The sequence below is a fragment of the Caloenas nicobarica genome, chromosome 1 (assembly GCF_036013445.1).
Source record: "Caloenas nicobarica isolate bCalNic1 chromosome 1, bCalNic1.hap1, whole genome shotgun sequence".
Taxonomy (NCBI): Eukaryota; Metazoa; Chordata; class Aves; order Columbiformes; family Columbidae; genus Caloenas; species Caloenas nicobarica.
Window position 1 is genome coordinate 60883875 of NC_088245.1, and position 14520 is coordinate 60898394.

Consider the following 14520-nt stretch of genomic DNA (forward strand, 5'->3'; position numbering starts at 1 on the left):
ATCTCAACCTGTGAGTTTTTTCGCTTTCACTCTTCTGATTCTCTCCCCCATCCCACCACAGGAGGAGTGAGCGAGCAGCTGCGTCGTGTTTAGTTGCCAGCTGGAGTTAAACCATGACAATACTGTACCTGGTGATTTAGTATATTCCACCCTGTCCTGGGGAGACGGCCCAGTTAGTAAATGAGAGGGAAGACATCAATGCTGTGCGATGCATTATTTAGCATATGCTTCTCATCACCACAGAGACTGGATTTACACGTGCAATCAGCTGCTGAAACAGGCTGGTAAATGGCAGCACCACACTGGAACATCAACACTTCAACTGGTACTGCTAATACGACTATCAGAATAAGTCGTATTGGTGACACTGGCAACAAGCCCATATAAGACCAACTAAATTTCCAACTTCACTTCCAAGCCAGGGAAAGGCTTTTAGGCACTGACCAGAGAAAGCCTTATATTCCTTTGCAGAAGAATCAAGCTTTCAGACTTGTTGACTTTCCAGAAGCTTTTGCTGAAGATAAGAGCTGCCAGTGCCCGGCAACTATTAAAATCAAGCTTTGAAGTTTTAAATGAGGTTATCTGAATTTAGGATCATGTTTCTCTTCTTTAACTCAGTTAAGGACACGGCACTCTGTCAAAAGACAACCAACCTGAGTATTCTAAGTAAACATAAGAGGTTCCAGAAAAAGTTGAACAATTTTCATATTTTTAATGTTTGAGAGACTAGTTAATAAATTTAAGATGCTGCTTTCCTGGTCTGCACTGGCAATACACAAAAGTCATTTTCGTGGCAGTGCCTGCTGACTGCCTTTGCCTGAACATCTTCATGAGGAAAGCTCTTGCCATAATGAATACAGAGGAAACAAGTTGTCTTGTGATTTGCTATAGCTTCAGTGTCAAATTCATTCCGCCTAACCTTAGTTATCAAAAAGCCAGGCATCTAATAAAAGTGAGTCATCTCTGCTCTGTCTACAGCTACCAGAAGAATTTATCAAACCTCAAGATAAATATTTAAGACAGAAGATGAGCAGTCCTCAGAAGATGTCTCTTTTCTTCCTCTTGCCACATGATATAATCCATTAGTGATGTTGGCTCGAGTTAAATAAAAATCCCTTTTCCATAGCTGTCAAATCCATAAGTTGTTTTTCCTGGCTGATCCCAAATGTGCCACTAATGACTGCATACAAAATGCTTTGAGATGGTCAGAGTCAGGACCAGGCTGGATCATCCGAAAAAAACCACATCGCAAAAATAATACATTTTTAACTTTATGTTTTCTATACATCACCCGTGCACCTGCAAGATGTGGGCTAAGATAGAAACATTCTTCTTTGTCTTCAGTAGTGTTTTACTTGATACCAATTGTCATGGTATTTGCCTTTATTGACTATTGATCTATACCTAAAGTCACTGTAGATTCCTGTATTAAAGAATATGGTTAATCTAGACTTTTGCCATAATACACCAATGATTATCTCTTGTCTTCTTCCCAATGCAATAACTGATCTACTTTGTTGTTAACTGTAACAGAAACCCTTGCCATCCTGACTCAGTGCAATTTTCCTTTGAGGCTGGGAAACTGAGGTTGTGAGTTATAGCATGGGAATGACTTGCTTTCACATCCCTTACGAACGCCAAGAGAAAGCCCCAGCTTAGAATCATAGAATCATTTCGGTTGGAAGAGACGCTCAAGATCATCAAGTCCAACCATAACCTAACTCTGGCTCTAAACCATGTCCCTAAGAGCCTCATCTAAATGCCTTTTAAACACCTCCAGGGATGGTGACTCCACCACTTCCCTGGGCAGCCTGTGCCAATGCCTCACAACCTTTTCCTTGAAGAATTTTTTCCTAATATCCAATCTAAACCTCCCTTGGTGCAACTTGAGGCCATTTCCTCTCGTCCTATCACTTGTGACTTGGGAGAAGAGACCAACCCCCTCCATGCTACAACCTCCTTCCAGGTAGTTGCAGACAGCGATCAGGTCTCCCCTCAGCCTCCTTTTACCCAGGCTAAACAGCCCCAGTTCCCTCAGCCGCTCCTCATAAAACTGGGAAAATTTGCTACTTGATAATTTGTAGACTGCAAAACTTTCATCCATGAGCAAGAGGAACAAAATGAACTCTAGGAATATTGTGGTGGGTCTCCTGGTTGTACATGGCATTAGGTGGGGAAGGCACATAATGTTGTTTAGGTAGTTCGGAACCACAAAACCTGTGCCATTAAGGGAATGAAACCTCGGCTCCCAGAATGAACTTCAAGATGCACTGAAACAGAGGGATAATGCTCCTCCTCTCTGATGTCAAGAGGCCATGCTAGGCTTGCTAAGAAGGCAGAGCTAATGGCTGCGCATGAGGGGACGGGATACAGTGTGCTGCTTTTCCTTTTCATCAAGCACACCCGATGCAGCTGCGTTTATGAATGTGTCATGAATGTAAAAAGAATAATTGCTTGAAAATAACATGGACTCTAAATATCTAGTATTTTACAATAAATTCTGTTATGACTGAATGCAAGACGGAAAGTTTTGTAATGGTAGGTCAGCTAATCGCAAATGAGTCAGTGACTTCTTTTTCCCTAGAGTGAAGAGACTATTGAAAGACAATATTTTTAAAGTACTCATTGGCCCCTGCCTGACTATTAACTCACCCGATGAAGCATCTATTCAGCCTTGTTGGAGTGTCCGAAGCGGAGCCATCTGGGCGGATGCCTGCCCATGCTGCCTGAATCACCTTTCACACTCTGCATCCGGTTTAATGAAGAGTGCTTAAGCATGCTGAACTCAAAACACTGGGGCCTAGTGATCTTTGCCAGATATAAAAGCGACGTTTGTTGGAGGGCTCTTGACAGGAAATTACCATTTTCTGGGTTAACTCACACTTGCTGTTACTGCTGCCATTAGACCTAGACAAGAAGCCCTTTAAGGCTGGGAGACTTTGAGCAGATTATTGTTAAGGCCTTGCCCAAAAATGTAAAATTAATTCAATTTCATTTAGTATTATTTTAGAAAATACGTTAAATATGTCCTTCCATGAAGGGAAGACTGAGTTCCTGTAGTGTGAAGATGGGAGAATAACCTCTTTTTTCTTATCCTCATCCCACTGACTGATTATGCATGGAGGCGAAAGGTGTCTCTGTCCAAACATCAAAATATTTTCCTTATGAATGTGGCTCTGACTTTACATCGCATTAGCTCACACTTTTGCAGAATGCTCTAAGTTAACGTTGTACATTCACCACTACTTTAGGACATGCAAATAACTCATACCAGAAATAACAGCAATTGTGAAGAACTGGCTATAAATTAACTTCACAAAAATACGCTTAAAAATCTCAAAAAATTACATAGTCAAAACTATTGCTTGATTGCATCTTACAACCCTTAATTTGATCCTTTTCTCCACAAACTGAATCTTATTGAATATTAGTCTGTCAAATACGTTAGATGAAACTTTCGGGCTAATCTAGGTGATTTGGGTACTTTTGGGAGTGACATTTGAAGCCTTCTGAAAATGCTATTCGTAATTATTTAAAAAGAAGTCAAGACATCTGTTTCCTTTTGCATTCAATACATAATTACTTCAGTTACACTCTAACAATCTCAATTTCATTCTGAAGCCATACAGTTAGGAGCAATGATTCTTGTTGCATGGGTGGTGTTTGGACAGTATTTTTTTCTTTCTGTCATTACTAGCTGTTTGATGACAGAGTGGTTGTCGGGAAGGGTATATTATCTTTATAGCATTGGTATAGTCATGAGTTTATACTGCATATGTGCTGGGGGGACAAGAACTTTTCCTCCATTTTTTCTTTGTGAAAGAGATGGGCCAGAATAATGCGAATGGACACTAAAGCATGGGCTGTGTCTGGAAAGGATTTCTGTCTCTTCCACTGTAACAAGAACCAGTTACTGCTTTCTTCCAGTACTGCCTCCATGTAAAACCTCCCGTAGAGGCACATGAAGGGAAGTGAAGACACGGTTGGGTAGAATTGTGCATGCAACATTGCACAGAGAAACCAAGTGGTGTTGCAACTCTGGGAAGCCATGAGACCACTGCAGGCCTCAGAGCAATTTAGGAGAGTCAAAGTATAAACACTGCTTAAAGCTCCTTTAACTGTGGCCCCAATACTGTGCTCTATGCCTCTGAGAGGTGCAGACCCAATCTACCGCGTAATAGCATATTGTACTACCACGACATTTTCCAGACTGATGTTTTCTGGTCAGACCATGGAAGTAAACTATGCTCATCATAAACCCAATCTGCCAAAAACAGAACAGCAGCGCAAACACTTGCCGATATAAGTGTGCTCCCCCCAGTCCCAAAAGTTGATTAGTACCTCTTGAGGAGAGGGTCCCAGTTCCGGAATAGCTGACCCCGGCGATGCTCCTGAGTGCAACAGGAGACAGCTCAAAAGCAGCAGAAAAAAAAAAAAAAAAAGCTGCTTGTCTTTAGGGTGGGAGTTGCATCTCAAGGAACAAAAAGGTAAACACTGCTGTGCCACTTCTGTGGCTCTCTGTTAAGCACCTCCACCCGAGATGCACCATTTGCAGGTGGTTGCTCCATTTTGGAAGCGCAAAGGAAGAAAAGGTAAAATAAGGCTGTGTGCAGCGTGGGGTCTAGGAGGGCTTTCCAGATCTAAGTGGCTGACCTGGCAGATTCTTGACTGAGTCCCTCCTACCTACTCTGAGACCAGGTTTGCACGGAAAGGCTGGAGGGGAGCTGCAGCTCCAGCAGGTTCCCTGCTCCACACACTGAGAGAACAGGATGTTCGCACAATCCCCAGGCTACCCCTGCCCTGCAGAGCAGATACAGTCCTTAGGTAAATCCTGTGTATCCATCTGCCGCAAGAGAAACTAAACAGATGATACCTCTTAAGTCTGGAGAAGAGGTGACAGGAAGGAGGTGAGAGGAATGATGCAGACCTATAATGTCTTGAATGGTGAGAATAGATAAATAGGGAATGAATATTCCCCATTTCTCATCACCCGAAAAACATAGGGCACCCAATGCAATTATGAGACTTAAACCAGACTTAAAATTAACAAGAGAATATATGTTTCATGCAATCCATCCCTAAGCCTGTAAGTACAAAAAAGCTAAAAGAACTAAAAAGCTGGAAGACGGGGTAATGGAGAGTAGTTTGCTCCAAAATACAACAGTCCAGCTGCTGCTTCCTACTCAGGGTGTCCCTAGGTCAGCTCTTGCCAAAGACAGTGTGGCTATGGCTGGTGAAAGGACCACTCTCTACTTACCCTATTTCTAAGACATTTCCTCCACACATTCCTTTCTGGCCTTTGCTGGAGATTGGACCTGGATAAATGGACCTACAGGACGATTCACTACATCCATGCATTAAGAGTACTTACACATGTTATCAGAGATATTAAAATATAAAAATATATACAGCTGCATATTTCTCTAATGAGTCTTCCTACTAAAACTGTTATTCTTGTGATCTATAAATTAAAATGGCTGCAGCATGAATTACTTTGTGTTTAAGGAAGATGTGGAATGATATTAGTTGAAATATTTATGGATAAATGGAAAGAGGATCAAGGCCTGTCCAGCCAGGGTGAAACTAGCAGACAAAAGCTGTGGTCAAAAGCCAGTCAAGTGTACATTGTGGAGGTGGATTAGGTGGTGACACGAAGGGGTTACCTTTGAAGGGGGTACCTTTCTGCTAGACTCAACATAGGCTGATAAGAACACTCAGAGGCTCTTGGACAGAGTTTTGCCTATTTTCTATCCTGGCATCTGATACCTAAAACTGCAGAGGCAGAGAATGGACAAAACATAGTGTCAGTATAGATGTATTTATGTACACACATTACGGAGTCCTTTGCTATATGATGATGTAGTAGCATCATAGGGTTGTATGCACTTCTGCACCATAGCTTAGAGAACTAGGTAGTAACAAATCAATCTGTAGATCATTTTTCTTTATTTGTGTGCCAGGCTCCTGGCCAAGAAGCCAAGTCAAGGAATGAGCAATCAGGCCTGGAGTTACAAGGAAGCAACTGTTCTGAGAACTATTCACAGATGCTGATGAAAGAAAAAAAAATCGGATTAAGACCAAGGTTTGAACAGACTGTCCCTGTCAACAAAAAGACTCTTAGCCATCAGTGGAAGTTACTCAGCCTATACTGCCAGAAGGAACCGGTTTTAAGCTTATGCTTGGTTAGTAGCTGCAGATATTACTTCAGCAGATTTACAAGCCATCTCCTCCATTTTTTGTTTTTTGGCTTCTTGTTCATCTAAGAGCCACTGATCTTCATGAAATGATGAGCTACTTATCAAAATTTTTTTTGAACCTGAAGTCACAAGACACTTACCACATTCCTCGTGAGCCAAGGTAAGCTCCAAGACTGCCTCGGAGATGGGAAATAACTTACAGGGCTCTCACCAGTCTGGACGGGACAGGGTGTGAAAGAGCACACAGCTGTGACACGTGGTCCTTCAGTGGTATCAGCCTTAGCAACTACCACTGTCTCATTTCCTCTAACACAAGTGGATTCAAATTATCCAGAAACCTCTCACTAACATGAGCTTGCCACTGGTCAGGTGAGATGGGCTTGGGGCCTGCACTTGCAGTTTTCAAGAACTGTACATAGTACAATACTATAGCTGCATAACTTCCTCCCCAGCACAGCCCCACTGTAAGGATTCCAATGACAAAACCACAGTAGGCATCCTAAAATTAGTGCAATGCAACAGTAATTGTCGGGTTGGGATCAACATGCTACATGTTGGCAAATACAACTTAAAGCAGGGGTGTCAAATTTAGGGCAGTCCTAAAATTATATTTGACTCTTTGAAGGCAATCACGAGGCTAATGTGGCCCCTGGTGAAAATGAGTTTGACACCCCTGACTTGAAGGGTCATTCCCTTCCCTTTCCTTCCCCTTTCCCAGCTGTGCAGTTCCCTACTTCCACCAAATAAAAGTTATTCCCTCCATCCTCTTTGCTCCAATTTCAATTTTTGTTGATGGTCTGTAAATCGTATCTGTAAAAGGATCCATGTTAAAATTCTACTAAACAGACTAACAAAAAATCAAGCACAACTCTCTGTTTTTTCTTTAGGAACATTTCTCTGGGATGGAAAATAGCCTCAAAATAATGGACCTGATAAAACCTGGAGTATGCTGCTCTCTTCCACAGAAAGAGGTTGGACATGGTATTCTTCAAGACTAAAATAGTAATTTATAGCTGCTGCCTAAAACCCACCTCGATTATACATCATGTGTTTTGGCTCAGACCCCTGTCTAGGACAAGGTCTCTCTCTGAATTCATGTTTGTAGAGGACAACTTACCACCCACACAGATTTTTTTTTTCTTAGGAGTTAATCCCCAGACACTATGCTAAAGACCATGACAGAATACTAGCTAAAGTTGAGCCAGAGTTCTATATTTGGACTGAATGTAGATTATAACAAAGAGTTCTTTTGAAGAGTTATGGTCAATGCCTCTTCTTCTCAACTGATGATATTACCACAGCCATACACTTTGCATCTCCTCCAGTTTCAGCATAGTGTCAGCTGATTATATATTCATTGCAAATTTGGCTTCCTATACTTTGATTTTGCAATGTTGTGAGTCCTACTGAAATTCCTTGCACCAAGTTCCCCTCAAAAAGTCTGCTAGAAAAAGAGTAGTTCCCTAACATCTTATTAGGCACATCTTAAGAAATTTTTGTTAAAAGTATCTAAGAAAGGACTTACCACAAGGGCAGGCATTTTACAGAAATTCAGCTTTAAAAAGAATGTCAGCAAATTCCATATTAAACCAGACTTCCATATTAAATGAGAATATTAGTTTCTTTTTGAAAGTAAGGTTTCAATTTGTAACTGAATGAGTGCATTGGTAGGGTTTTGTTAGCTGTGTCCTGCTGTGAGAGTCCATCTCAGTTTACAAGACCATGAGAAAGAACATGCTAAATACAAGTTGAAATCATTTTGCTCTCAAGTGTGATCATTAAACTGTTGCTGTTCTTCATGTATGTTCAGGACAGTTCAAGGGTTAGCAAGAGAGGAAGAAATGATCTGGCATCTGCACTTGTAGAGACAGCCTATTACAATATGAAAAATATTTGCATGATTTTAATGTAAGTTACTATTTCCATAAAACATGTTAACCAGGACATGAATAAAGTAAAAATGTGTTTATCCTGATTTGCTTTATTTATTTCTTGCTTAACTTGTGCTATGTCAGTGTGATAGGCAGTTGTCAGAGGGTAGAAAGAAACTCCTGTGCGGATGATAACATTTCTAATAATTAAAAGCCTAATTCCCTGTTTTACACACAGATTCATGGCCTTACAGACTTTTTCAGAACCAGCACTCATATGAGTTTTCTGCATTAAAGGATAAGAGAGATTAAAGAAAATTTGCAAGTCAATTTTAAGTCAAAAATTGATGCATTCTGGCAAAAATCTTGATATAACAGAGTAAGGCCTGTACTGAAAAACCAATGAATACAAACCTATTTCAGGACACTGTACTTAAACATTCACTCACTGTTCCTATTGAAGATACAGCAGCTGTAACAGCCCTCGAACAAATCCTGACACCAAGTGCTACACAAATGGGTGAGAAGTTGTAGACCCGTTCTTTCCACAAGCTAGGGAGCTCTTGTTGAGCTGGTCCAAATGATCATCCTGGATTTATAGAGGACAATATTGCCAGCACACCTCAAAAAGCTTTAAGGAGATCAGTACCATTATTCTTATCTTACAGCTAGGGAAAATGAAGCATGAAAAAGAGAAATTACTACTCTGAGATCTCCAGGCATACTGATGCCAAAGACCAGAATGAGATGTAGAATTTGTGTGTTCTAGTCCAAAGCGCTATCAAATTCACATCTTTGCATCTGGTATGAAACTGTTCCAGTCCAGTGATGATAGTTAAGCATGGTGGTCCCTAGTATGCCTGTATAAATTTCCAGTAGATAAAGCATAAGAGGTGCCATTTGGGTGGAATACCCCAGTGCCATCACCACCCTCCTGCCTGTACCTGCCTTTTGCAAATCTTCCAGCAGAACGCCCAGAGAGAAGCTTCCTACACTGGGGAAGCACGAGCTGCATGATGTACTGAAGCCCTCCCACAGTGGCGCTACTTTTGAACTGTTGCCAAATATCATTTTCACGCTTAATCCATGCTGGTTCCTACTGGCTCAGTTTTGTGAAGTGAAATAGTCCTGAAATAGTTACTGACATGATTTCTCAGCATTATGGTAGGAGACTATAACATAGGGATTAAACAGAACCTCTTCACAGTGGCATCCTGAAGTTATTCAAGCTATATGCAGAATTCACAATTTTGATAAATTCCTAAACATATATATTCTCAAAAGCAGAGGCCCCAGAAGAATTCACTATGGCCTCTGCATCTTCTTTCAACTATATGAAAACATTTATATTTCTTGTTAGGAATTTCTTCCTGTTCCCAACACCTGGGACACAGGCAACTAATTATATTCATTTTTTTTAGCTGCTCCTTAACATGGAAATACTTTCTGTCACCCTGACTGCTGGATTCTAGAGTTAGTACTTAAAATTCACAATCTAACACTATTATGATAAAATAATCTCCACCAAAATGAAAAGATATCTAGGTAATATTAGAAGAGAAAAAAATATAAGGACCATCAATGACTAAACTGATGAGAACTTATTGATTCAGACACCTAATATGCTGATAAATTCACAAGCACAACTTTACTTGGAATGTTATAGCAAGCATTATCAAGTAATCAATCCAACTTACCTGTGAAGAGCTTCTGTGGTAAGCTGAGTAGTGAAGTGGTCCAGAAATAGCAGTATCATGCGGTAAGGAAGGATACTGACTCTGCATTGGATGGGGATGCTGGTTGCTATAGCTACCATAGTTGTAACTTCCTGTGTATCTAAAATCCATTCAAAAACACTATTCAGTATGCAAAATAATTGTATTCCCATTAATAATTCTAGAACTTAAATTAGACTTAAAGAACTATACAGAGGAGTTCAGTTATCTATGTCCTTGCACTAGGGTCAGATATTCTTTCCTTGGGAGGGAGAGAGATGTATTAATTTGCATCTGAAGCACACAACCAACAGCTTTAGCACAGCTGACTGAAGAGCAGATTGGGATTTGAAGCTGGAGAACCTGCCTACTTCCTTTTTTTATCCCAACCCCTTGTCTAGGGACAGCCGGGGGTAAAGGAGGGAGCAGTTCCCTGAGCTACAAGAAAGTGCAGAGTCAGAGTTTTTTGGCTACCATTATTTGGGCCTTTCACTAGCAGAAGATGCATGGACACTTTCTGCAACCTCTCCACCTTTGTGTAGCCATGCTAATTCAGCACTGAACTTTAAAGGTTCTTAAAATAATGTTATGGAAATAATAAAATCATAGAATGGTTTGAGTTGGAAGGGACCTTAAAGATCACCTGGTTCCAAGCCCCTTGCCATGAGCAGGGACATCTTCAACTAGATCAGGTTGCTCAGAGCCCCGTCCAACCTGGCCTTGGTCTCTTCCAGGGATGTGGCATCTACCACCTCTCTGGGAAACCTGGGCTAGTGTTTCACCACCCTTATGGTGAAGAATTTCTTCCTAATATCTAATCTAAATCTATCCCTTTTCAGTTTAAGTCTGTTACTTCTCACCCTATCGCTACACTCCCTGATAAAGAGTCCCTCTCCATCTTTCCTGTAGGCCCCCTTTAAGTGCTGGAAGGCTCCTATAAGGTCTCCCCAGAGCCTTCTCTTCTCTAGGCTGAACAATCCCCAGCTCTCTCAGCCTGTTCTCTCAGGGGAGGTGCTCCTGCCCCCTAATCATCTTTGTGGTCTTCTCTGGACCTGCTCCATGAAACACAAACCATGATAAACAAACAAACAAACAAGGTAACCAATTCATTATTTGAGAGAGAAGACAGTTATTTGTACAGACTTATTATTTTTCTGGAAAGTTCAATGTAATTTTTATGTTGGGTATAGTTTAAACTTCTGTTATTCTTTTGATCTTATGATGGTATTTGAGAGATACCATGTCATGTCTTGTATCAGATAATCCAGCAGATTCAAAATGAAAGCAGAGCACCTCTTCTAAAAACTTTTTTGGGACATAAGACCCTATGTCCATCTTCATTGTTCAGCACTGCGCTCTCATTCTTACGTTCATTTGGGCTTAGCTATAAATATGAGTGGTTTCCATAATCTACCTCAGACAAGCTGGTGTCCACACAATTTGACTTTGATAGTCTCTCTGTGGAGAGCGGGAAAGAGAGGAATGGCTATGTCAGGGAGCTGTTGCACACTGTGGTAGGCACAACAAAACTTGTATTTTAATTTCTTCAACACAGTGGACTGGTAAGTAAGATCTGCAACGGATATTTTTTGGCAGTCTGCAGAAGCCTGACATTCATGGTGCGTCTTTCTCTGCTTGAAGATGTTCACCTGTCTACTCCTCCCTGTAGTCTGGGGTGCCGTTGAACTCTCAGACAAAGCCAAGTCCTGTAAGGCAGTGTTTGCACTTCATGCTTTCTCTAGTCAATAAGGATGCTATTCCTAGTCTGGAAGCTATTGATCTTGTTTCCGCCTTCCAAACACTTATCACTTTTTGCTAAAATGTAGCACTTTAATTCACTTGAGCATGTAGTTGTAAAGTTTCTTATCCTAATCTCTATTGTGTACTTTTGGTCCAGGAAGCTTCCTCTTTTTTCAACTTCAGGAGAGAGCGAGCACTGAGAACCTGAGAAGGAGACGACCATGTTCCTTCAAGGCTAATATTCTCCTGCCTATCTGAAAGTGTTTGGCTGAGAAACCCTACATCTCTTTAAGAAAGTGTACCTGAAAAATCCAATAAAAATGTTCTCTGCCAAGTACCCTGTCTTACAGTGACTTCTGAACCATATCTATAGCTATTTAGTAGTGAGGATAATACACAGATGGCATGTTTTGGGGGAAGTCTGGCTGGGAACTAGCAGTTACTTTAGAGTCTAGCAGCTACGATTCAGAAAGAATGGTCAACAGATCATATAGAGAATAATGCAAAGTCCTGCAACTGAGGTGACATAATTCCTGCAGTGATACAGGTTGGGCCCATTTGGAGACAAAGCAGCTCTGCTGAAAATTGCCTGCAAGTCCTGGTTGAACATGAGTCATCAGCATGCTCTTGCAATGAAGGTGACCAGCTGCATACTGTGTTGTATTAGCAGCAGTATAGACAGCAGGTCTAAAAAGCTGATTATTCCTCTCTATTTGGCACTTGAGAGATCACATCTGGAGTATTGTGTCCTGTTTTCAGCTCCCCATTATAAAAAGGACACTGACATACTGGAGGGAGTCTAATGGAGAGCCATCAAGACAGTAGGGGACCGAAATATGTGACTTACAGGAAGAGAACTGGGTTTGTCCAGCCTTAAGTAGAGAGGTAAATGGATGATCTACAGCTATCTAACCAGAAGATATGGAGCAGCTAGAATTAAATTCTTCTCAAAGGTACAGTGACAGGGTGAGAGGCAACAGACACAAGTTGAAATACGAAAAATTCCAATTAGATATAAGGATGTTTCCCTCTATTAGTGGCACAGGTTTTCCATTTACTATCCTGAGACTCCACACTTGTGGAGGGTATCACTGTGGATTTAGAAGAAGATTTACTGTAGTGAGCTAGTGTAGATTACAAATCTTGTGCTCTTCTCCAGTTTCACAAATCTGTGCTAGTATTGCTTGCTATAAGGCTTGTTTTAATAATGGGGAACAAATCATGTAGCTCTTTCTTAATTTCTTGTAACACGCATTTAGCCTTAATCGATTTTTATTTTACAGGGAGCAGTTTTTATCACTGAACTAACATTTTATTTTTTATAACTGGCCAGGAGCAAAAATAAAACATTTGTACAAATCAGTCCAACAGTCTATATCTCAGCCTTTTACACTCTACATCCAAGTCTCCCTTGGGAGCTACTAGTGCTTCACAGCTTCAGTTCTTAAATGTCTTTACATTATGGGATATTGTGGTATATGACTGATGGTCTTGCATCCTGTTAGCTCCTGGCCCTCCCTGCTGCTCAGTTTCTGCATCCACCAAGCAGTAATATTGTTGGATAGGAGACATGTTCCAAATCTCCATATGCAGGTTTTTCCAGTAAGGGCTTAGCAGTGACATTCAAACAGATATTTAAACCTGACCACACCAAAGAGGGAAAGAGACGCAGGGTTCCAATTAATCTACCATTACCCTTCCAAACAGTATCCAGTCTTCCACACTGGGAAAGCACTTCTGCAAAGTTAATGAGTATGCAACGAGACTGAGGAACTAGGTAAACCCTTTTGAACCTCTTACATCATGTCAGGACCTGGGTATTTGCTAATCTTGCTATGTGCCCAGCCCTTCTCCACCCATTATTTTGAGATTATTTCTTTTTAGTTATGGATACCTATGATTTATACACTCACTCAAATCAGCATGGCACAGAAGAAGTGTCGCTTGATGAAAAGAGCACTGAGAGACTTAGTGACTGAAGTTTTCCAAGATCAAACAATGTTACATAAAATTATACCATAATTATTTTCATTGAGAGCCTTGAGCGAATTTTGGTAATGAAGATGGAATTAGAATATTATGGTGAAAATATGGCTATTTCTCCAAACTTTGAACATTTTCTATCTGCAGTTCTAGCAGTAGTCATAGAACCATTGAATCACTGAGGTTGGAAGGGACCTGTGGAGATTGTCTAGTCTAACCCCCATGCTCAAAGCAGGGTCCACTAGAGCAGGATGCCGAGGATCATGTCCAGCTGGATTTTGTCCATCAGCAAGGACAGAGACTCCATAGCCCTTCTGGGTAACCTGCTCTAGTGTTTGATCGTACTTACAGTAAAACAAGTTTTTTGTTTGTTCGTGTTTAAACAGAATTTCTTGTATTTCTATTTGTGCCCTCTTGTCCTGTCACTAAATACCACTGAGGAGAATCTGTCTCCATTGTCTTTACATCCCCCACAGTAGATATTTGTACACATTGATAAGACTCTCCCTGAGCCTTCTCTGCCTGATGCTAAACAATCCCAGATCTCTCGGTCTCTTTGTACGACAGATGCTCCAGTCCTATAATCATCTAAGTGGTCCTTTTCTGGACTAACTCCAGTGTGCCTGTGTCTGTCTTCTACTGGGGAGAACAGAACTGGATCCAGATGTGGTCTCAGTAGTGCTGAGTAGAGGAGAAGGATCACCTGTCCTGAGATATGCCACAGCAGAGTTGTTCTTTGGGCACACCTAACCTTTGAGATGGAAAATGGCCCAGGAAAATTAATCAGAGAAGAAATCTACTGAAGCCTTCTCTTTTACAAAACATTCTCCAGGTCTACTGTGTTTTTAAATAGAAAGAAATGAGATTATACAGCTGAGCTATGTTATAATCATACAAGAGTAACAACAGACAAAGAAAAATGGTACTGGCATCTTTGCAATACAGACTTACTACATCAAGAAACAGATTTCACTGTATTTCCAAAAAAAACCCAGCCAAACCCTAAGCATAAGT

General features: G+C 40.9%; 1 protein-coding gene across 1 annotated transcript in view; it reads right to left on the reverse strand.

Annotated features, from left to right (window-relative positions):
- Positions 1-14520, reverse strand: part of RFX4 (regulatory factor X4) — a 97531-nt gene that overhangs the window by 2123 nt on the left and 80888 nt on the right. The window contains exon 17 of the mRNA XM_065640953.1: positions 9766-9904. Coding sequence (XP_065497025.1) covers positions 9766-9904 — 139 coding nt within the window. The remainder of the gene's footprint in view (positions 1-9765; positions 9905-14520) is intronic.